This window comes from Triticum aestivum, chromosome 7B (genome assembly GCF_018294505.1).
Source record: "Triticum aestivum cultivar Chinese Spring chromosome 7B, IWGSC CS RefSeq v2.1, whole genome shotgun sequence".
Classification (NCBI taxonomy): domain Eukaryota; kingdom Viridiplantae; phylum Streptophyta; class Magnoliopsida; order Poales; family Poaceae; genus Triticum; species Triticum aestivum.
The window spans coordinates 281411721-281433400 of NC_057813.1; the positions used below are offsets into that span (position 1 = coordinate 281411721).

Sequence of the window (21680 nt, forward strand, 5' to 3'; positions counted from 1 at the left end):
TGAGAAAGCAATCAACTCAACATAGTGAAGTAAATCATGAAGATAAGTTGAAAGTTGAAGACAAATCAATATGCAAAGATATTCAACAATAACGCCATGAGTGAAACACTTCAAACCAAGAAATTTGGTGGTGGCGTTACCCACCGTATAGGAAGTATTAGACCCAGACACGGCGCACAATTATCGTGGCGCTCCGAAGTCAAATTCCACGTTAATGCATTCACAGTTAGAATGTAAGTCTTCATTGATTGAAGATATACTTAACTTCGTGTGTTGCACATCCAAGTCATCAACATGCATAAGTGTTAGGATGTGTGCCTGATCACAGGACATTTGAGGATTCCAAGATATTTAGCTCACACCGTAACTTGCAAAACCTTTTCTCATCCAAGGGCTTTGTGAAGATATCTGCCAGCTGCTCTTCAGTGTTGACGTGAATGATGTCAATATCTTTCTTCATGACATGATCTCTGAGAAAATGATGACGAATTTCAATGTGCTTTGTCTTCGAGTGCTGGACTGGATTGTTGGCAATCTTGATGGCGCTTTCGTTGTCGCAGAAGAGAGGGACTTGCTTCAGATTGATGCCATAGTCCTTGAGAGTTTGCTTCATCCACAGAAGTTGAGCACAACAAGATCCAGCAGCAATGTATTCAGATTCAGCAGTTGAGAGTGATACACAGTTTTGCTTCTTTGAAGACCAACAGACAAGTGATCGTCCCAGAAAGTGACATGTTCCTGATGTTGACTTGCGATCCACCTTGTCACTAGCATAATCAGCATCCGAGAATCCAACCAGATCAAATCTTGAGCCCTTTGGATACCATAATCCGAGTGTTGGGGTGTAAGCCAAATATCTAAGAAGTCGCTTCACAGCTAAGTGATGCGATTCCTTTGGTGCCGCTTGGAATCGAGCACACATGCAAACACTAAGCATAATATCTGGCCTAGATGCACATAGGTAAAGTAAAGAACCAATCATGGAGCGGTATACCTTTTGATCGAACTCTTTACCATTGTCGTCGGGACCAAGATGATGTTTGGCTGGCATTGGCGTTGTGTAACCTTTGCAATCTTGCATGCCGAACTTCTTCAGACAGTCTTTGAGATATTTTTCTTGAGATATGAAGATGCCATTTCTTTGCTGACAAATTTGAAGACCAAGGAAGAACTTCAGCTCACCCATCATGGACATGTGATATTGCTCTTGCATCATGTATCCAAACTCATCACTATACTTCTGATTGGTGCAGCCGAAGATTATGTCATCCACATATATTTGGCATACAAACAGTTCACCATCATATGTCTTCGTGAAGAGTGTGGGATCGAGGGATCCTGGTTTGAATCCTTTGCTCTTCAGGAAGTCTTTGATTGTATCATACCAAGCGCGAGGAGCTTGTTTGAGGCCATACAGTGCTTTTTTTAGTTTGTACACCATATCAGGATGTTTTGGATCTTCAAAGCCACGTGGTTGAGCAACATACACTTCTTCTTCAATCTTGCCATTGAGGAAAGCACTTTTCACATCCATTTGATATAGCAAGATGTTGTGGTGATTAGCATAGACTAGCAGTATGCGAATAGCTTCAAGCCTAGCCACAGGAGCAAATGTTTCATCAAAGTCAATTCCTTCAACTTGAGTATATCCTTGTGCCACTAGACGTGCTTTGTTTTTGATGACTTGACCATGCTCATCTTGCTTGTTCCGATATATCCATTTAGTGCCAATAGTGTTATGCTTGCGAGGGTCAGGGCGCTTGACAAGTTCCCAAACATTATTCAGCTTGAACTGTTGAAGTTCTTCTTGCATGGCTTCAATCCATTCAGGTTCCTTAAAGGCTTCAGCAACTTTCTTGGGTTCAGATATTGATACAAATGAAAAGTGCCCACGGAAATTTTCTAACTGTGTTGCTCTTGAGCGAGTAAGCGGACCAGGTGCATTGATGCTATCAATTATCTTCTCAATTTGTACTTCATTTGCAACACGAGGATGAACTGGACGAAGACCTTGCTCATGCTGATCATTGTCATCATTGGAAGGATTGTCTTCGGTCTGAGAATTATCTTCAGGTTGGTTTGGTGCAGAAATGATAAGTTCCTCTTCAGGTTGTGCTTCAGAGGGCATGATTTCACCAGTTCCCATCAGCTTGATAGATTCACTGGAAGGAGCTTCATCTAATGTGCTTGGCAGGATCTCACATTGTGAACCATTGGTTTCATCAAATCGCACGTCCACAGTTTCAATGATTTTGTAGTGAAAGAGGTTGAAGACTCTGTAAGAGTGTGAATCCTTTCCATAACCGAGCATGAAGCCTTCGTGTGCTTTAGGCTCAAATTTTGACTTGTGATGGGGATCCTTGATCCAGCATCTAGCACCAAAAACTCTGAAGTAGCTGACATTTGGCTTCTTGCCAGTAAGGAGCTCATAGGATGTTTTGCCCAGAAGCTTATGGATGTAGACACGGTTGATGATGTGACAAGCTGTATCAATAGCTTCAGGCCAGAACTTTCTTGGTGTCTTGTACTCATCGAGCATTGTTCGAGCCATCTCAATGAGGGTTCTGTTCTTGCGCTCTACAATGCCATTTTGCTGAGGTGTGTATGGGGCAGAGAATTCATGAGTGATTCCCATTGTATCCAGATAAAGATCAAGCCCGGTGTTCTTGAATTCAGTGTCGTTATCACTTCTGATATGCTTGATCTTGACGCCATAATTGTTCATTGCTCAATTGGCGAATCGTCTGAAGACATCTTGTACTTCAGTCTTGTAGAGAATTATGTGCACCCATGTATATCTTGAGTAGTCATCAACAATGACGAAGCCATAGAGACACACCGTTGTTGTGAGGATAGAGTAGTGAGTAGGGCCAAATAAGTCCATGTGCAACAGCTCGAAGGGTTGAGATGTCGTCATGATTGTCTTCAAGGGGTGCTTGGCCCTAGTCATCTTCCCAGCTTCGCAAGCACCACACAAATGATCTTTCTTGAACTTGACACCTTCGATGCCTATGACATGCTTCTTCTTGATGAGAGTGTGTAAGTTCCTCATGCCAGCATGTCCCAGCCTCCGATGCCAGAGCCAGCATTCTGAAGCTTTTGCAAGAAGACATACGGCAAGCTGTGGACCTGCTGAGAAATCTACCATGTATAGATCACCTTTCCTATACCCTTCAAAGACTAGAGACTTGTCAGTTTCCATTAGTACAAGGCAACAATATTTTCCGAATATCACAATCATGTTTAAGTCACAAAGCATTGAGACAGACATTAAGTTGAATCCAAGGGATTCAACAAGCATCACTTTATCCATGTGTTGATCCTTTGAGATTGCAACTCTACCTAGACCCAATACCTTGCCTTTACCAGTGTCAGCAAATGTGATTTGACTCTTGTCGGATGGACGTAAGGTTGAGTCCATGAGAAGACTTCGATCACCAGTCATATGATTAGTGCATCCACTGTCCATAATCCATTCTGAAGCACGAGGTGTCATACCCTACAATGCAGTTAGGAGGATAGGCTTCACAAGGTATGCTGTGAAGCATAAGCATTTGATGTACACATGGATTATCACAGCTCTTAGCATAAGGTTAGAACTCATAGTATGACTGGTAAGTGATTCATATGTGGAATATATGGTATGAACATTTGATCATGCGTCCCTTATAGTGTTTTAGGTCCCCAGCAATAACATCGGACGCCATTGATTGCTGGCTGGAGACCATGTTCTGCAAAAGAGATTTAGTTCTTCTTCACCACCCACATCTTTAGGGGTGGCTTAGAAGCAATGAGTCTAAGTGCAACATTTGAGAATTTCGGCTTTGGAGCCCTAGCAAATAGCCTTGCAGGAGATGAATGATACTCATATGAATAAGCAGAAAAGTTCTTAGTCCTATGAACATAGCGGTTTGAAGACACGCGCTCATATTCATAAGTTTGAGTACGATTTCCCTGCAAAACATTGGCGTTAGGGTGACTCAGGTGAGTCCTGTTTCCGTATGAAGCCGTTGGACCATGTGACGCCTTTGGTCTGGGGTTTGTCTTCTTCCCTGGTGGTGTCATGACAACATTCACAGGAAGATTCTCAAGACAGCTTTTGGGAACCCAGATCTTCTTCATTGGCGGTCCATTCCTGCAGTTAGTACCAATATACCTGGCAAACACTTCACCATTCTGATTTTTGAACATTTTATAGTTTGCGTCAAAGGATTCATCAATGATAATAGGATTAGCACAGGTAAAGCCAGATAAGGTGGATGGATCCACTGAAGGTTCCTTTGCAGCAACCCATGTGGTTTTGGGATACTGCTCAGGCTTCCAGTAGGAGCCATCATCATTCATTTTCCTCTCGAACCCAACACCCTCTTTCCTAGGGTTTCGGTTCAGAATCTGCTTTTTGAGGACATCGCAAAGTGTCTGATGCCCTTTCAGACTTTTATACATCCCTGTTTCAAGCAATGTCTTCAACCTAGCATTTTCATCAGCAATAGTAGTGGTATCCTCAGCAGAGGGGTTAGTTACCACATCAGTAGTTGAAAACAGAGCAACAGTAGCAGCAGTGGAACATTCAGCAACAGAGATAGCGTTATTACGCTCAATGCATTTTAAACATGGTGGTTCAAATCCTTCCTGAGCGGAACTGGTCTGTTGAGCACGAAATGACTCATTCTCTTTTTGAAGATCTTCATGAGTCGCTTTCAATTTCTCAAGCTCTTGCTTCCTTTGAAGATAATCATAGGAGAGCTTTTCATAAGTGATTGAGAGCGTCTCATGAAGACTTTCAAGTTCTTGATACTTAGCATGATGATTTTTTATGTCTTCAACTAAGGACTGTGAACGTGTCATTTCCGCGTCCAACAGGTCATCGCTTTTGTCTAACAGTTTTTGAGTATGTTCCATAGCCCTTTGTTGTTCAGTAGCAATTTTAGCAAGTGTTTTGTAGCTGGGTTTAGATTCACAATCAGAGTCATCTTCACTTGATGTTTGAAAGTAAGCATCGCGTGATTTTACCTTGGCACTACGTGCCATGAAGCAGTAGGTGGGAGCAGGATCGTCCTTGTCATCATTAGCGTTGGTGTGGGAGTCATTGTCTTCAGTGTTGAAGATGGACTTGGCAACGTAGGCTGTGGCTAGAGACAGACTTGCAACGCCAGAGTCGGACTCGGCTTCAAATTCCACCTCCGCCTCCTCAGAAGCAGACTCCTCCTCTGAATCCATTTCCTTGCCGACAAAAGCACGAGCTTTGCCAGATGAGCTCTTCTTGTGAGATGAAGACTTTGTTGAGGACTTGGAAGAAGACTTTGAAGATTTCTTCTTCTTCTTCTTGTCATCAGAGTCATATTCCTTGCTCTTCTTCTTCTTCTTCTCGTTGTCCCACTGAGGACACTCAGAGATGTAGTGCCCTGACTTCTTACACTTGTGACAGGTTCTCTTCTTGTTGTCTTGAGTGGAAGCTTCATCATTTCTTGAACTGGATCGTGAAGACTTTCTGAAGCCCTTCTTCTTGGTGAATTTCTGGAACTTCTTCACAAGCATAGCAAGTTCCCTTCCAATGTCTTCAGGATCATCAGAACCGCAGTCAGATTCTTCTTCTTCAGATGAGGAAACAACTTTTGCCTTCAAAGCACGAGTTCGGCCATAGTTGGGGCCATAGATATCTCTTTTCTCAGAAAGCTGGAACTCATGTGTGTTGAGCCTCTCAAGTATATTAGACGGATCGAGAGTCTTGAAGTCAGGACGTTCTTGTATCATGAGGGCAAGGGTGTCAAAGGAGTTGTCAAGAGATCTCAGCAGCGTCTTGACCATTTCATGCTTGGTGATCTCAGTGGCGCCGAGAGCCCGTAGCTCATTTGTGATGTCGGTGAGGCGATCAAACGTGAGCTGGACATTTTCATTGTCGTTTCTCTTGAAGCGGTTGAAGAGGTTGCGAAGAACACTGATCATTTGATCTCTCTGAGTTGAGACGCCTTCGTTGACCTTGGATAGCCAGTCCCAGACTAGCTTTGACGTTTCCAGAGCACTCACACGACCATACTGTCCTTTGGTCAGATGACCACAGATGATGTTCTTTGCAGTCGAGTCCAGCTGAATGAACTTCTTGACATCAGCAGGGGTAACACCTTCACCAGTTTTTGGAACGCCGTTCTTGACGACATACAAGAGGTCGACATCAATGGCTTCAAGATGCATGCGCATCTTATTCTTCCAGTAGGGATATTCAGTTCCATCGAACACGGGGCAAGCAGCGGAGACTTTGATTATCCCTGCAGTCGACATAGCTAAACTCCAGGTGGTTAAACCGAATCACACGGAACAAGGGAGTACCTTGCTCTAATACCAATTGAAAGTGCTAGTTATCGACTAGAGGGGGGTGAATAGGCGATTTTTATCAAAGTCTTCAAAACGTGGAAGTTTCGAAGACAAACAGTAGAAATGACCTAATTGATATGCAGCGGAAGATAAACTACAACAAGCAAGCCATAGTCAAGTATGCAATAGTGTTAACGTACGAAGACTAATAGCAGCTAGGTAGTAAGGATCAGGATGGAAGATAGTATGAAGCCAATCAACAATAGTAGTCAAGCAATGAAGTCAAACGGATAAGACAAATAAGCAATGACTTCACGAAGACAAACTCAAAGTAAGGGAGGGAAGGGATAGAACCAGTCACTTGTTGAAGACACATGATTTGTTGGACCAGTTCCAGTTGCTGTGACAACTGTACGTCTGGTTAGGGAGGCTGAGATTCAACTCAGAAGACCGCGTCTTCACCTTATTCCCCTTGAGCTAAGGACACACAGTCCTCGCCCAATCACTCTGGTAAGTCTTCAAGGTAGACTTCCGAACCTTCACAGACTTCGTTCACCGGCAATCCACAATGACTCTTGGATGCTCAGAACGCGACGCCTAACCGGCTGGAGGATACACAGTCCTCAAGTGTAATAAGTCTTCAGGTCACACAGACAGAAAGACTTCAGTGATGCCTAACACTCTTTGGCTCTGGGTGTTTGGGCTTTGTCCTCGCAAGGATTTCTCTCTCAAAGGCTTCGAGGTGGGTTGCTCTCAAAACGACAAAAGTCGTAAACTAACTCTAAGCAGCCACCAATTTATGGTGTAGGGGGTGGGCTATTTATAGCCACAAGGCAACCCGACCTGATATGTCCGAAATGACCCTGGGTCACTAAGGAACTGACACGTGTTCCAACGGTCAGATTTCAAACACACACGGCAACTTTACTTGGGCTACAAGCAAAGCTGACTCATCCAGCTCTGGATAAGATTTACTCTCATTGTCTTCGCTCGAAGACATATGATTTGGGTTGAGCATCACTTCAGTCACTCTGACTTAGTTCACTTGGACCCCACTTAATAGTATGGTGGTTCCTATGACTCACCACAGAAGAAAAGGAAACAACGAAACAACTCAGTCTTCGCGCTCCATAGTCTTCACTCAATGTCTTCTCATGTCATAGTCTTCAATGTGAACATCTTCACATACCACCATTGTCTTCAATGTCTTCATACATTTTTAGGGGTCATCTCCGGTAGGTAAACCAAATCAATGAGGGACACTACCTGCGTTATCCTGCAATTCTCACAAACGCATTAGTCCCTCAACCAACTTTGTCGTCAATACTCCAAAACCAACTAGGGGTGGCACTAGATGCACTTATAGTGGCGAGTGTAAGCCTTTATCTTCTATTCTCATCTATTCAGTACATGGTATGTTGTAATGATGTCCACCTTACTATGCGCTCGAAATGTGGTTGTGCCCCAATCACGAGTTCATCACGTGATTGGGATAGAATCGCATCTTGGGCGCTAGACTGTGGGTGGCACAAGAGAGCGGCGATGCCAGAGTAGGGTTGACCTGCGGTTGGTGAAGGCACCGGAGAGCTGCGTGGATGGGAGATTGGACCGAAAGCACGAGTTGTGGGTGCTAAAAAACCCTAAGGCTCTAATACCATGTTAGGAATATGCAACTTGTATTCCCACGAGGCCATAGGCCAATATATAATACATGTGCGGGTATAGGATATGCAGAAAGCTCCTTATACAATGGGGTAAATACCAAAGGCTGCATGGCTATATAAATTGTACTCTAACAATGTAAACCTACGGAATTACTGCTTTTTTAGGAATATGCAAATATTACTCCCTTTGTTTTTATTTGTTTCGCATATTAGCTTTGTCTAAAGTTAAACTTTATAAACTTTGATCAAGTTTGCAGAAAAAATATCAATATATACACCACTAAATCAATACCATTAGATGAATATATTTACACATCATATAGATTTATTATCGTAAATGTTCATATTGTTTTCTGCAAATTTATAAAGTTTGACTTCATTCAAAGCTAATATGCTTAAATAAAACTGGAGGGAGTATTTAATTAATCATCATCACATACATATAGTAGTAAACGGAGGGAGTACTTAATTAATCATCATCACATATATATAGTAGTACTCCAACTAGTCACACAAGTTTTGGTTTGATGTAAACGGTTGTTCTCTGGTAGCTTGGCGGAGATGAGATGTGATACTCTTTCTTTCCCCTCTAGCAAGGGCGACTAGATCAAAGTGTTACTCTCCTCGTTTAATGCCGACGAGTATGTAGATTCACGCTTCGCCGACTGGTGGCAGGGAGAGGAATCCTGGTGCCTCGGTTCCGGCTAATAGATAGGTTAGGGTTTTAGTCATCGCATAGTTGATGCTTCATTTTTGAGTTGGTCTTCTGGGCTCTAAGCCTCTTCGAGTTCATTCATCAGAACAAATCTGACGGAGCTCCGAAGTAGATTTCTACCGGCTCCTTGGGGCAGTGGGGTTAGGGTTTCTCACGGTGTGTTCGCGGCGATGAGGTTTGGTGTCAGGTTCAGATTGATTCAAGGATTCAACAGTGACTACATGGTGCTAGTCGTTAGGGGGCACATGCATGGAGATTTACCGGCTGCCATCCACAAGGTTAGGCCGGTTTTGATATGGGAGCGGTGACAACGGCGCATCAATGCATCGTTCTGGCTGCAGTGGTCGTTCGATGGTCCAGTGACCACGATGTGAAATTCACTATTGGACCCTTTTCGAAAAAAGAAGAAGAGAAAGAAGATGAGATGAGATGGCGCACCGACCGTTTTCTGCATTTGGCTTGTGATGGGAAATGATTGAGCCATACAGAATCGTTCCGGCAATTAAGCTAGTTGCAGTATGATGCAAGGATGAATAATCAACTTGGATCCATCCATCCAACAACGTACTGAACATGGACAAGACAAGATGTAAGGCGGAATGAATGGAAACGGCGCTGGATTATTTATTGGCTTGGCGCCTAGCGTGCACGGCCTGCAGCTTGTTTTGCACGCACACGCAATTGAAACTGGAAAAATAATGAATATAGTAACATACTGCCGCTTATATCCGACGAGGCACGAAATGGAAGACCACACGATCGAAACTGGACCGATGCACCCGTTGTGAGGCTACATTCGTCGTCGCGTTTGATTCCATTCCACTTCCACCACACAAACAAAAGCAGAGAGCACAAGTCCAAGGATTGAATTGACCGATGGTGAGATGTGCTACCAGTAGCTATTGGTCCTACTAAGCCTGCTGCGTTGAATTGTGCCGTACCGACGACGACAGACCGATCAAGGAATGCCACCGGTAAGAAACAATGGGAGTATTCCTTGTTTGCACTTGCTCAACCACACCGTGCTGCACAAAACACAAAACAAAAATGGGCCTAGCATAACTCGACGACAAGAATAAATACTGCTTTTCTTGACAAGAATGCAGAAAAAAAAATCAGCTTATCTTCTTAAAGATGCTCCGACCCCATCTGGACGGATGGCCTACTCTACGGATATCCACGTTGTTCAGTTCAACTGAGGGGTCACAATAGTCTGCTGAGGGACTTGATCAGCAGCTTGATGTTCCGCCGTGTCGCCTCGTCGCCGGTGAAACCAGAGATGTCCGAGCTAATACTCTGAAAGTAACAGGTCAAAAACTTGCATGCCTTCACTCACTTTAAAAATAAAATAAGATAAAGATACAGATACAGACCTCAATGTTCTTCAGAGTAAATATAAGGGTGAATATAGACTGCTTGATTAGATCACTGTTCTCAGGGGTAAGCATGGAGGATTTCAACCTTCTGCACAAGGACAGGTAAAATACAAAGAGTGAAGGTTATCTACCACTTCTTGCATACTACATTCCAAAGGCTATAGGAAAGCGGAAACAGCAGTTGCTGTGATTTCCAATGCAGATAAGCTTCTTTCCAACAAAATATTCTGGGTCCAGTATTACCTCTTCAGAATGCAAAGCAAGTTTTTTTTTTATTAAAATCAATTTTGATTTGTGCAAGGAATATATTACTACAAGTGATGCCCTTAAAAGCACTACCTTAAATCACCAGATGCGTCAGCCAGGCCTTTAGCTATAGTCTCCACATCCTTCACAAGATCACTATCACGCACCTCCGAGAGCAAAGGTTGAACTTCTTCAGCTAATGCTTCAATCTGTTCCACCACTAACATTTTCAGTTGATGCCTATGACATTTAATGGAAGAACAAGTGACCAACATATTTCTCTATTTTCTGCAAATACGTTAACGTCCAGAAAACTGCATATACGGAGAAAGCATCAGCCACCCTCCTTTCGCAAACAGAGAAGAAAACCAAACACCACATTCCAACTGAGTGGAGGTCCCTTCTTCTCGATGATGGTCCTGAAACAGTACTGGCCAAGCATGCTAGCCAGTGCCAGGTAGGTATGCAACAGCGATATGATTGACCTAATATTGAGATTGTCAGCAGTTCAACCAAGTAGCACAGTTTTGACAGAGTTAATTTTGAGCTCTGATAGTGTAAATATGACCAACTTGTTTTAGCCATTCCACAAACAGACCATGCAACTTGGTATGTATGCCCAATACCCATCATATGCAGGACATATATGAAAAGATGCTGATACTTTAGCAATGGTCATAAAATTAGGACATAACATAAAATCAGGCCCCTATAATAGTATCAAATACACCTGGCAACCAAGTCTTTCTTCCAAAATAAAGATTAACTGAGGTTTGGGAATTGGGAAACGCTACCACACAACTGCCAACTTGTCAGCCGGGGGCCATTTGAATTTTGTACAATGAAATCCTATTCAGCAGTATTGAGTAAAATGGATTGGCTTCACCACTCATAAAATAAATGTGGCAAACATATCAAAGGTTGAAAACTATCACGCAAGAATCCTATATCTTATATAACTAATAGGTGATCCCCACTTATTTATCTCAACATGCAGCCATGCCACAATGCATGGGAAAAGGCACACGTCAACATGCAAGCATGGATGCTACTTATATTGAATAAATATTTTTCAAATATAATAAATTATATATATGTTCAGTTCTGGTTCTGGAGTTATTAATCCAAATATTCATGTTCCATACAACTAAATCTGATTGAAATATATTGCAAACCAATCCCCGCAGCAACGGGCGGGGTATCATCTCTAGTTAGTAAGAAGAATGTACCCGTGAAAGGAGAGGTTGTGCTTCTTCCATTATAGATGCAACCTTTTCCGCCAACTTGAAGCTTTTGTGAACACCAATTTCCTCCATGTCTCTTCCTAGACGGGTAAATATACCCACCATTGCATCTAAGCTTACTCCTTGTTGTCCTTTCATTCTCTCTTTGTCACAGAGGATTAAGCCTTCTTTGGAACAGTCTGCCTCCAGTGGACCAACTGAAGGTGTTGGGAGTGGATCTTTTGGTGTAATATCGATCATTGTCTCCATTAGGAGGCCAGATTGATTCACCTCAACCAATGAATTACGGGGCACAATAATTTCATCATCTTCAACCTGCCATGTAGAAGGATTCAGCTATCAGAGATCGAGTCCAAAATATTATCATTTTACAAAAAAAAGAAAAGTCTTTACTCAATACACCAAAGAAATGTAAGCATAGGCAACAACAAGAAAAGAAAAAGAAACTATGGATAACAGCTTACTAGCATGCCACTGCCACTCGTATGAAACGGTAACTTCCTCTCAGGGAAAAACCGAAATAGTAACACCCAACTACCTTTGCACAGATTGAAGAATGAGATTCCTAAATAGAGATGGGCCAATGATACATAGCTGAGATAGTGTTGTAAGATGAAATGAAGGTTGAAATGGAGTAACATAAGTGTAAGCTGCAAACTAGGCACATGAATAATTATTCTTCAGATTTTCCAATTTTCAGCCGGCTGATTTCGACTCCATCTTCAGTCAGATTTTTGGGCCGTCCCATCGTGCGGATGCAGCACATATCACGACGCTCACGTGTGGTTCATGAGGCTGGCTTCCACTTCTGGCATGCTGTCTGGTTTTTAGCAGGTTGTCCGGTCTTACCGGGGTTTGTCAGTTACCCATTTTTCGTTTCTGGCCAGCTGGGGAGGGAGCGGTGGATCGCTGCCACGGGGGAAGAGAGAGGAGGGAGCAAAGCAAGGGTGGCGAATGGGCTAATCGCAGTGGGGTATATATGCAGATGGATTCATGTTTTGTCTTGATTGGGAGCAGGGAGATTTCAGTCGGACTGCGCGGATTGCGTCCCCCAATTTCCTAGGGTTTTATAGCAGCCATTGATTTCGTTGGGGACGGTGGTGCTGTCGATTTGTGAATGGGCATTGAATCGATCTACTTGTGGGGCGTTGGTATCCATATCCTCCTTGAAGAGAAACCAAAATTTCAAATCTGGGTGCTAGTTTTTCAAGCAGTGCTATCCTGTGGTGGCCGGTAGCAGCTGTGTGGTGGTCAGTAGCAGTTCTTAATGTGTCTTTTGGCTTGCTATTGCACCATGGTCCCTGATAGGCCCTAACCTGCATTAAGCAATTTTCTCTTTTTTTTTTCATCATCAGCTTTGTTTTTCCTTTGAATTGGTGTTTCCTTTGAATTGTCATCACACAGTAGACATTCAAATATGTTCCCAACAGTGCTTTTATGTGATCCACACCCTGTTCAAAAGGGAATAATGCTTATAGGATAGCACACAGCTTCAAATAGGATAGTGCGGGGCTTATATAAGTAGGAGGATAACATATGGGTCTGATTGTAGCTCATCCAACGTTGGGAGACAGGAACAAAGCAGCACTTCAAGTGATGAAGTAGTGAGGTATTACTCTCCACCTTTTGAGTTTCATTACCAAGCACACACCACCAGGAAGCTCACACACTTTATGTGCACTATCGGCAGTTCTCTGTGTTGCTCGGAATGTATGTTTTGCTATTTTTCTAATTGTGAAGCAGTTTCCAACGTAATGCCATTGATACAAATTGGATAAGCACCTCAGATCACAGTTTACTAACTTATATCACATGTGAACATTTTTGGAAATGTAAATATCACTCTATACCTTAGCTTGAACAGATGTATATTTGATGTGTAAAGTAAAAGACTATTAATCTTGTTTTCAGATTAGCAAATATTTGCGTTACGTAGTTCTCAGTTGTTCAGTATTAATTCTTCTCATTGTAGACTTTTTCTTTCTTCAGTATTATCATTTCCTTTTAGTTTTTATTTTTAATTATTCTCAATCGTGTCTTTATTTTCTTCAATTTCATCATTATTCTCCCTTAACAGTCCTCTATGTTCCTGAGTTTCACCACTTCCATTCTCTTGGTTTCAGTTTCAGTCCGCTCTGTTTGTCAGTTTTTTCATTTCTCTGGGTTACTCAGTCTACCTCAATTTCTCAGTATTTTGTTCTTTCATTCCCAGTTTCCACTCTGTTTGTTAGTTTGATTCACTCTTGGTTTCTCAGTTATTTCATTTCTCTCGGTTACTCAGGTCTACCTTAATTTTTCAGTTTCCTTTATTTTATCATTTTCTTAGTTATTCAGTGTACCTCAATTTGATCTGTTTCTCTCTTGTTTCAGTCTTCTTTAGTTCATCTGTTTTATCAGTTTCTTCTTAGTTTCTCAGTGTACCTCAGTTCAATCTGTTCCTCTTTTTTATTCATTTTTCCTTCTTAGTCCATTATTTTGTTCCTTCCGCTCTCTGTTTATCAGTACCTCTCAGTTCCTTTCTTAGACATTTAGTTTTTCTTTCATTCTCTCAGTTTCCCAACGCCCAGCTCTCGCGCGCCTGAGTGAAGGATGGAGGTCGTCTCGTTATCTCATTTCATGGCATGCACCCAATTTGATGCTATTGCCTTCGGGAATGCAAACCAACAGCAATGGGCTTTTTTTTTTGAGGTCATGAAGCTAGTGTGCTTCTTTAGTTTAGTCAGGAACTTTTATCCTAGTCATGAAGCCAGTGTGCTTCTTTAGTTCAGTGAGGAGCATTATTTTTGTCAGTCATCTCCCAGTAGAGTTTATTTATGCAGCATGATGTACATTCTCTGCTAAGCCAGAGTAGATCTTTTTTCATTTTATCAATGCATTTTTTTGGCTGCATGAATAGACTAAAATAGTTTTGTAATCGCCGTCGTTGTGCAGTTTTTCTGGGAGCAGCACGGACCAAAAATAACTATGAACTGCGTCCACGGTACTATGACTCTAAGTGTTCTACATGTCGTATAGTTTCCCCTCTGACTGTGTTTCTTGTCTATTCCCTAACTGTATGTTCTGCTCTACGCATTTCTGGCGAGAAAAGGAGCAGCAAACCCGCGTAAGAGGGTCGACTAGGGGACAGACAAAAAAAAACGGCAACCCGAGACCCGACAAAGGATGACAAAGAATTAGCAAACAGGGGGTGTCAACACCAAGCGACAAATTACTGATCCGTACAGAAAAGAAAACTGACTCAAACCGAATTTGAAATCAGCCAGATGATGATTAGACAGACCCTTATTCTTTGGATAGCTGAAATGATTATGGAACAATATAAATGTAACATAATGAGTCACTGAGTGAACTAAATTATGGTTCAGTTTTGAAAAGTGGTTGCGCGAATTGTAAGCAGTCAGGAAGAGAAGGCAATGCAGCACCTTTGAGTCAGGGATTAACAGCTTCATTTCATTTTCAGTTTTCGATAACTGCATTCTACCTAGTACAAACTACAGCGAGAAATCGATGGATGGCAGTGACAAAAGGAAGCGTTGGTATCAATAATTTGATTGAGAAAGAGGGGAGTTGAAACGCACCTCAACATAGGCATCAATACTCCTGAGTGAAGAGTCGACGCGGACGACGCTCCCGACGGTGACACCGCGTATCCTGAGGGGCGTGCCGACGCAGATCCCGCACGCCTGGCTGAACTCGAACACGGCGCTGTACTTGCGGAAGCGCGAGCGCAGCTGGAACCCCCGGAGCCAGCCGAGCGCGAGCGCCAGCAGGGCCGCCCCGAAGACCATGAAGAGCCCCACGCCGCCTTCCCAGACGCTGCGCTTGCCGAATCCGTAGTCCCCAAGAGGCTGCATCGTCCGGCGCCACAGCTCGACGAGCGGGGCGAACGGGTTCCTGCCGCCATCCGGCGACGGCGACGGCGACGCCTCGCCGCCGCTCGCCGCTACGGGATTCGCTCGGGTCATTGCGGAGCCCCGGTCCCGATCGGTCGGTCTGGATCGTAGAGGTTCGAATTCAGCGCCCTGGCTGGGCGTCCTGCGATTTGGTAGGAGGTAGGAGCAGCATACTACGGGGATCGTCCTTGCCATCGCCACTCGGTCATGCTGTTGCAGGACTCCGAGCGCGGGGGAGACGTGCGGGTGGAGAAGTGGGCGGGGAGGAGCAGCAGGTAGGCGGCGCATCTCGGGGGACGGCGGTTGTGGAAGGAGGTAATTTTTTCCTCCCTCTTTTCCGACGTGGGGAACGGAGGAAGAAGAGAGATGAGCTCGGGATGATGGTGCGCATCGAGCGAGAAAGAAATTGCAACAGCCGGGGAATGAATGGGCTGTCTTCAGTGGGCCTGCAAAAGGTAAGGTCGTAACTCGTAAGGAGGCGAGGAGCACTTTTTCTTTCATCACACAGTAGTAACTGGGCTTGTCTCAAAAATTAAAAAAGTAGTAACTGGGCAGCTTAAAAAAAACACTAAGTGGAGCTCCTTTCTGGGACCTCCTATGCGACGCATTTTTTGCGTTAAAGAGCAGCTCAACGCACACGCGACGCACGATTGGGCCGGCCCATCAACGCGAAAGCCGCTTTGTGTTCCCTGTATCGCGCGTGACCTAGAAAAATAAAACAAGTCGGCTACACTAGGATTCATTCCCACGATCACGCTCACACCAGAGTGTAGACTGCGACCAGCTAGCCACTCCACCACAAAGCTGCTACTGAAAATTAAGGCGTGAAACTATATAACAACAGACAACAGGGATAGGATTTTGAAAAAAAAAACAATTTAGAAACATTTCTTGAAAAATTCAAAAAAAAAAAATCGAAATGCCACAATATTTTTTGATATTCCAAGTTTTTTCTGAAAAAATTGTGAATTTTTTTTGTAACCAGAATTTAGAAAAAACACAAACATTTTTTTGCAAAACCTAAAAGTTTTCTAAAACATGAAAAAATTTGGCAAAAATGAAAGTTTACTGACATTGTAAATTTTTTTGACAACAAGAAACATTTTATTATATTCCTGAAAAAAATTGGAACAGGAAGATTTTTCTGAAATTGTGAACAAATTTTGGAAATGAGAAAATATTTTTCAAATTTCTGTACATTTTCTGAAACACAAAACCTTTTTCTGAAATTGTTAACAATTTTTGGAAACCAGAACATTTTTCTAAAACAGGATCATAACAATTTTTTTGAAAACAAGAACATTTTGAAAAACAATTACTGAACATTTTTTAAACACAAACATTTCTTAGAAATTGTGAACAAAATTTTGAAATGAGAAAATATTTTTCAAATTTCTGTACATTTTCTGAAAAATAAACCTTTTTCTCAAATTGTTAACAATTTTTGGAAACCAGAACATTTTTCTAAAACAGGATCATAACAAATTTTTGAAAACAAGAACATTTTAAAAAACAATTACTGAACATTTTTTTAAACACAAACATTTCTTAGAAATTGTGAACAAAATTTTGAAATAGGAACATTTTTTTGAAATTCCTGAAAGACTTTCTGAAACATGAACATTTTTTCGTAATTTTGAAGAAAAATTTAAAACAGGAACATTTTTGAAAATTTGAAAAAGTGAACATGTTGTAAAATTCTGAATAAATATTTGAAATTCTCGAACAAATGAAACATGAAAAGGAAAAAATAAAAGAGTGAAGAAAAGAAAACAGAAAAAGAAAATAAAAAATTAAAATGAAAACGGAAAGGAAACCGAGAAAGAAACAGAAAAAGAAAATAAAAAAAAGGACAAAAGGGGGCAACAGAAAAAACGGTTCAGGAACATCCAGAAAATAAAAACCCCGGTTGGGAACCACCTAGAAGATTCCAAAACCGGATTCGCCCAAACTTCTGAACGGGCCAGCCATCCGAACGCTCGTCCACCAACCCTGTGCGTCGCCTTACTTGCCGCAGCGAGCCACAAATAGGAATTTCCCCTATTTGGCGACACAGCTCCTATATAGCGCGTAGCTCGCTGCGAAGCGACGTAGCGCATAGCCCCGTTGCGCACTGATGTTTCAATGGGCTGGCCCATTTCGCGGTTTCACCACCAACCGGTTTTGAGGGTTCTAGGACCTTCCCTGAACCGGATTTTTTGGTCTTCTTTGCTTTTCTCTTTTTTGTTACATTTTCTGTTTAATTTTCTGTTTTTCCTTGTTTTTTATTTGCGAAAATATTTTAATATTTTCTTTTTCTTTTTCTTCTCCTTTCCTATTTCTTCTTTTTCGGCCATGTTTCAAATTTGCGAACGATGTTTCTCAAATTGTGAACATTTTTCAAATTGCCAAAACTTTTTTAAAAATTTGTGAACATTTTTGAATTGATGAACAGTTTTTAGAAATTAGTCAACATTTTGGGAAAAATGAACATCTTTTCAAAATCATGAAAATTTCTTGAAATCGTAAAAAAAATCCTAGACATTTTTTTAATTCATGAACATTTTACAGAATCATGAACATTCCTAGAAATTGTGTACATTTTTTGGAAAACGTGAACATGTTTGAAATTTTCTGAGTTTTTGTGCACATTTTTTTTTAAATTTAGGAACATTTTCTAAAATTCTAGAACATTTTTTTTAATATTGTGAACATTTTCCTAGAAATTCATGAAATTTTTTAAATTGTAAAAAAACTGATTAGCCGAACATTATTTTTGAACTTGCGAATATTTTTTAATCAGTGAGCATTTATCATTTCCTAATTTCAAATCACGAACAATCTTTGATGTCACAAACAATTCAACATTTTTGCAACTTTTTCTGAAATGCCGAATTATTTTTAAAAAAATAAAAAAGTTGAAGCAGAAAAATATAAAAAGGACAAGGGGCTCCCCGCCCGCACATGGGCCGGCCCATGAGGGCGTGCAGAGGGGCGGGGTGGGTGCACGATCGCAGGGACCTCCTGTTCGGCGCTGCAGGCGCCCGCTAGCGATACTGGCACTCGCACGCCTTGCGTAGCAGGCCAGCCCAGGAAATAGCAGCGAGTCAAGAGGGAAAGTTGTTATAGCCATGCCTATCGCAAAAAATGATAGAAAATGTGATCGAGTCAGGATTCAATCTCAGTCCGCCTATGTGCAAACATTCGAACACAGCGACTACGCAGAACTCCCTTAGCTGTTCATTTTGAGGACATTTGTTGTCCCAGCGTTCCCCTCCCTTTTCCAGTTTTTAGTTTTTATAGAAACGGGGAAGGCAACCGGGTCGGCCCAATCACAGCAGGGGGGCGTGCGCTGCAGGCGCCCGTTAGCTATTGTGAAGGGGGAGGAGAGCCCGGCGTGCTTAAATGATACTTTGCTGGTTCTCATCCCCAAGGTGCAAAATCCAACGTTACTTTCTCAATTTCGCCCGATAAGTTTGTGTAACGCTTTCTATAAGATTGCTTCGAAGGTGCTCTCTAACCGCTTGAAGCTAGTCCTTCCGGATATTATTTCAGAGGAACAATCAGCTTTTGTACCGGGGAGATTGATACAGACAACATCTTCTCGGCCTACGAATGTTTGCACTTTATGAAGAGGAATAGATCAAAAAACAATAGCTACGCTACACTAAAGCTTGATATGATGAAGGCTTATGATCGAGTAGAATGGACCTACTTGAGGTCTATGATGTACAAACTAGGCTTTGCGCCGCCGTGGGTTGACATAGTGATGAACATGGTGAGCTCAGTTTCTTTTTTAGTTATGTTCAATGGTGTGAAGTACGAGGTGTTTACACCCTCACGAGGTATTCGACACGGAGACCCAATCTCTCCATACCTCTTCTTGATAGCAGCGGAGGGCCTTTCGTGCCTCTTAAAATCCCAGAACCAGTCATCCCAGCTCAGCGGTGTAAAGGTGGCACCATTGGCACCGGCGGTGAATCATCTTTTATTCGCGGATGATAGCCTGTTGTTTTTTAGGGCGAGTGCTAATGGAGCAGAAGAAGTGTCAAACCTATTGGATACTTATTGTATGGCTTCGAGACAAAGAATCAATAAGGAAAAATCCTCGATTTTCTTCAGCAAGGGTTGTCCAGAGATAGTGCGCAACGCTTTTAAATGTTACTTGTAGGTTCCTAATGAATCCTTGAGTGACAGATACCTGGGCATGCCAACTAATGTGGGCCACTCAGAGAAGGGAACTTTCAAATATTTGAGTGATAGGGTGTGGGATAAGGTGAAAGGCTGGATGAGCAAGTGCCTCTCGGCTGGGGGAAAGGATGTTCTTATCAAATCTGTTGCTCAAGCTATCCTGGTTTACTCTATGTCTTGTTTCAAGCTACCGAGAGGTTTATGTGATCATATAAAGTGTATCATTCAGAAATTTTGGTGGGGATACAAACAAGGAGAACGCAAGCCAGCTTGGGTCTCTTGGGATGTGATGACGCGACCAAAGCACTTGGGAGGTCTTGGGTTCACGAACCTCGAGCTGTTTAACTTGGCACTGCTGGCTCGCCAAGCCTGGAGATTGCTTCAGGAACCAGGGATCCTCATTGCAAGGATTCTTAAGGCTGCCTACTACCCAGACGGTACGATCCTGGAGGCGGAGCTGGGGACAAGACCGTCTCAAATTTGGCGGGCTATTTTGGAGGGACGGGACTTGTCACGGCAAGGAATTATTCGCTGGATCGGTAATGGCCAAACGACGGATATATGGGGTGACAACTGATCAAAGGAGATGACTCCACGTTCGATCACGTCGCTTGTGGTAGACCCGCCAAGGTATGTCTCAGAGTTGCTTGTCCCAGCTACGGCATCATGGAATGAGGATCTAGTAAGGGTCGTCTTTCTACCTATCGATGCTAATGCGATACTTAAAATACCCATCTGCACACGCAATATAGAAGATTTTTGGTCCTGGTACCCAGAAAAGAAGGGCAACTTCACTATGAGTTCGGCCTACAAATTTTGCAGAAGACCAAACTATAGAGGGAGGAATGGTTGCAAGGTAGAGGTGGGTCGTCCAACTCTGACAGAGATGAAAAATCCTGGAGCTCATTGCGGAAGATCAAGGTCCCTTTGAAGATAAGGATATTCCTATGGAGACCGGCACATCATTCACTTCCAACAACAGATGATTTGAAGAGAAGAAATATGGTTGTACATGATGCTTGTCCGTTGTGTGGCAGCGAGGATTCATGGAGACACGCTCTTGTGGCACGCACCATGTCACGCTGCGTTTGGGCCTTGTCAGAAGATACACTTGTAGCCCGGATGTCTGAAAATATGGAAGCTAATGCGAGAATCTAGTTGTTTGAGCTATACGAGGCAATGGATCACTCCAACTTCACGAGGATGGTCATTACGTTGTGCTCGATTTGGTACGCTAGACGGAAGGCAATTTATGAATCAATTTTTCAAAGTCCACAGCAAACTACAAGCTTTGTCAATAACTACATCTCTGATTTGGCTCTCATCACAGCTGGGAAAGAACGTCCAAGCCCAACTACTACTGCCCAAGCTCGGCCGGAGCGATGGCTGCCACCCCCGAGCGGCAGTGTCAAGATTAATGTAGACGGAGCAGTGGCGAGGGCACGCCTTGGAGGAGCGGTTGCGGTACTATGTCGCGATCACGAGGGATTATACTCGAGGTCCTCTGCTATGGTTTTTCCTCATACTAGGGATCCCCTTCTTCTAGAGACATATGCTTGTCGGGAGGCACTTGCACGCGCGGACGACCTGGCGGTCAGGAATGTTTGCGTGGCATCTGATTGCCAGGAGGTGGTAAACGACATCAATAGGGGTACCGGAGGCCCCAATGCGTCAATTGTGCATGAAATATTGAGTCATTGTAATAGTTTCATTTCTTGCTCCTTTATCCACGAGCATAGGAACTTTAATTTCGAGGCTCACAATCTCGTTAAATTTGCTTGTAATCTAGGCTTAGGTCGTCATGTTTGGTTGGGCACTCCTCATGACCCAACTCGTGTACCTATGACCTTTCCTTTGAATAAATAAAGACATTGAGATTTCTCAAAAAAGCAAAATGCCCTTTAACGGGCGCCTGCAGCGCCAAATAGGGTTTGCCGCGATCCCGTGGCAGCCGGCGCGTACGACACCACATAGGAGGACTCATTTGGTGACTTGCACGCCGGAAATTGTGGAAACGTGTACCCCCCCCCCCCCAAGCCCTCCCAAGCGCCCTATAGGAC

At 42.9% G+C, this 21680-nt stretch overlaps 1 protein-coding gene across 1 annotated transcript; it reads right to left on the reverse strand.

Annotated features, from left to right (window-relative positions):
- Positions 1-9291: 9291 nt before the first annotated feature.
- On the reverse strand, positions 9292-15847 carry LOC123158426 (protein TRIGALACTOSYLDIACYLGLYCEROL 2, chloroplastic). Its single transcript, XM_044576422.1, has 5 exons — positions 15136-15847; positions 11543-11872; positions 10407-10522; positions 10065-10155; positions 9292-9987 (listed from the first exon to the last, which is right to left on the reverse strand). Exons 1-5 carry the CDS (start codon positions 15736-15738, stop codon positions 9895-9897), a joined length of 1233 nt encoding a protein of 410 aa, XP_044432357.1. The 5' UTR covers positions 15739-15847; the 3' UTR covers positions 9292-9894.
- Between the last annotated feature and the right edge of the window lie 5833 nt (positions 15848-21680).

What these genes read in the sequence shown, in the direction of transcription:
- LOC123158426 (XM_044576422.1), bottom strand. Translation starts at nt 15,738, where the DNA reads ATGCGCCGCCTACCTGCTGCTCCTCCCCGCCCACTTCTCCACCCGCAC. An exon ending in GACGCATCTGGTGATTTAAG is followed by an intron (nt 10,156 to 10,406) that starts GTAGTGCTTTTA and finishes GTCCTTGTGCAG; the next exon opens with AAGGTTGAAATCCTCCATGC. An exon ending in TTACTCTGAAGAACATTGAG is followed by an intron (nt 9,988 to 10,064) that starts GTCTGTATCTGT and finishes TGTTACTTTCAG; the next exon opens with AGTATTAGCTCGGACATCTC.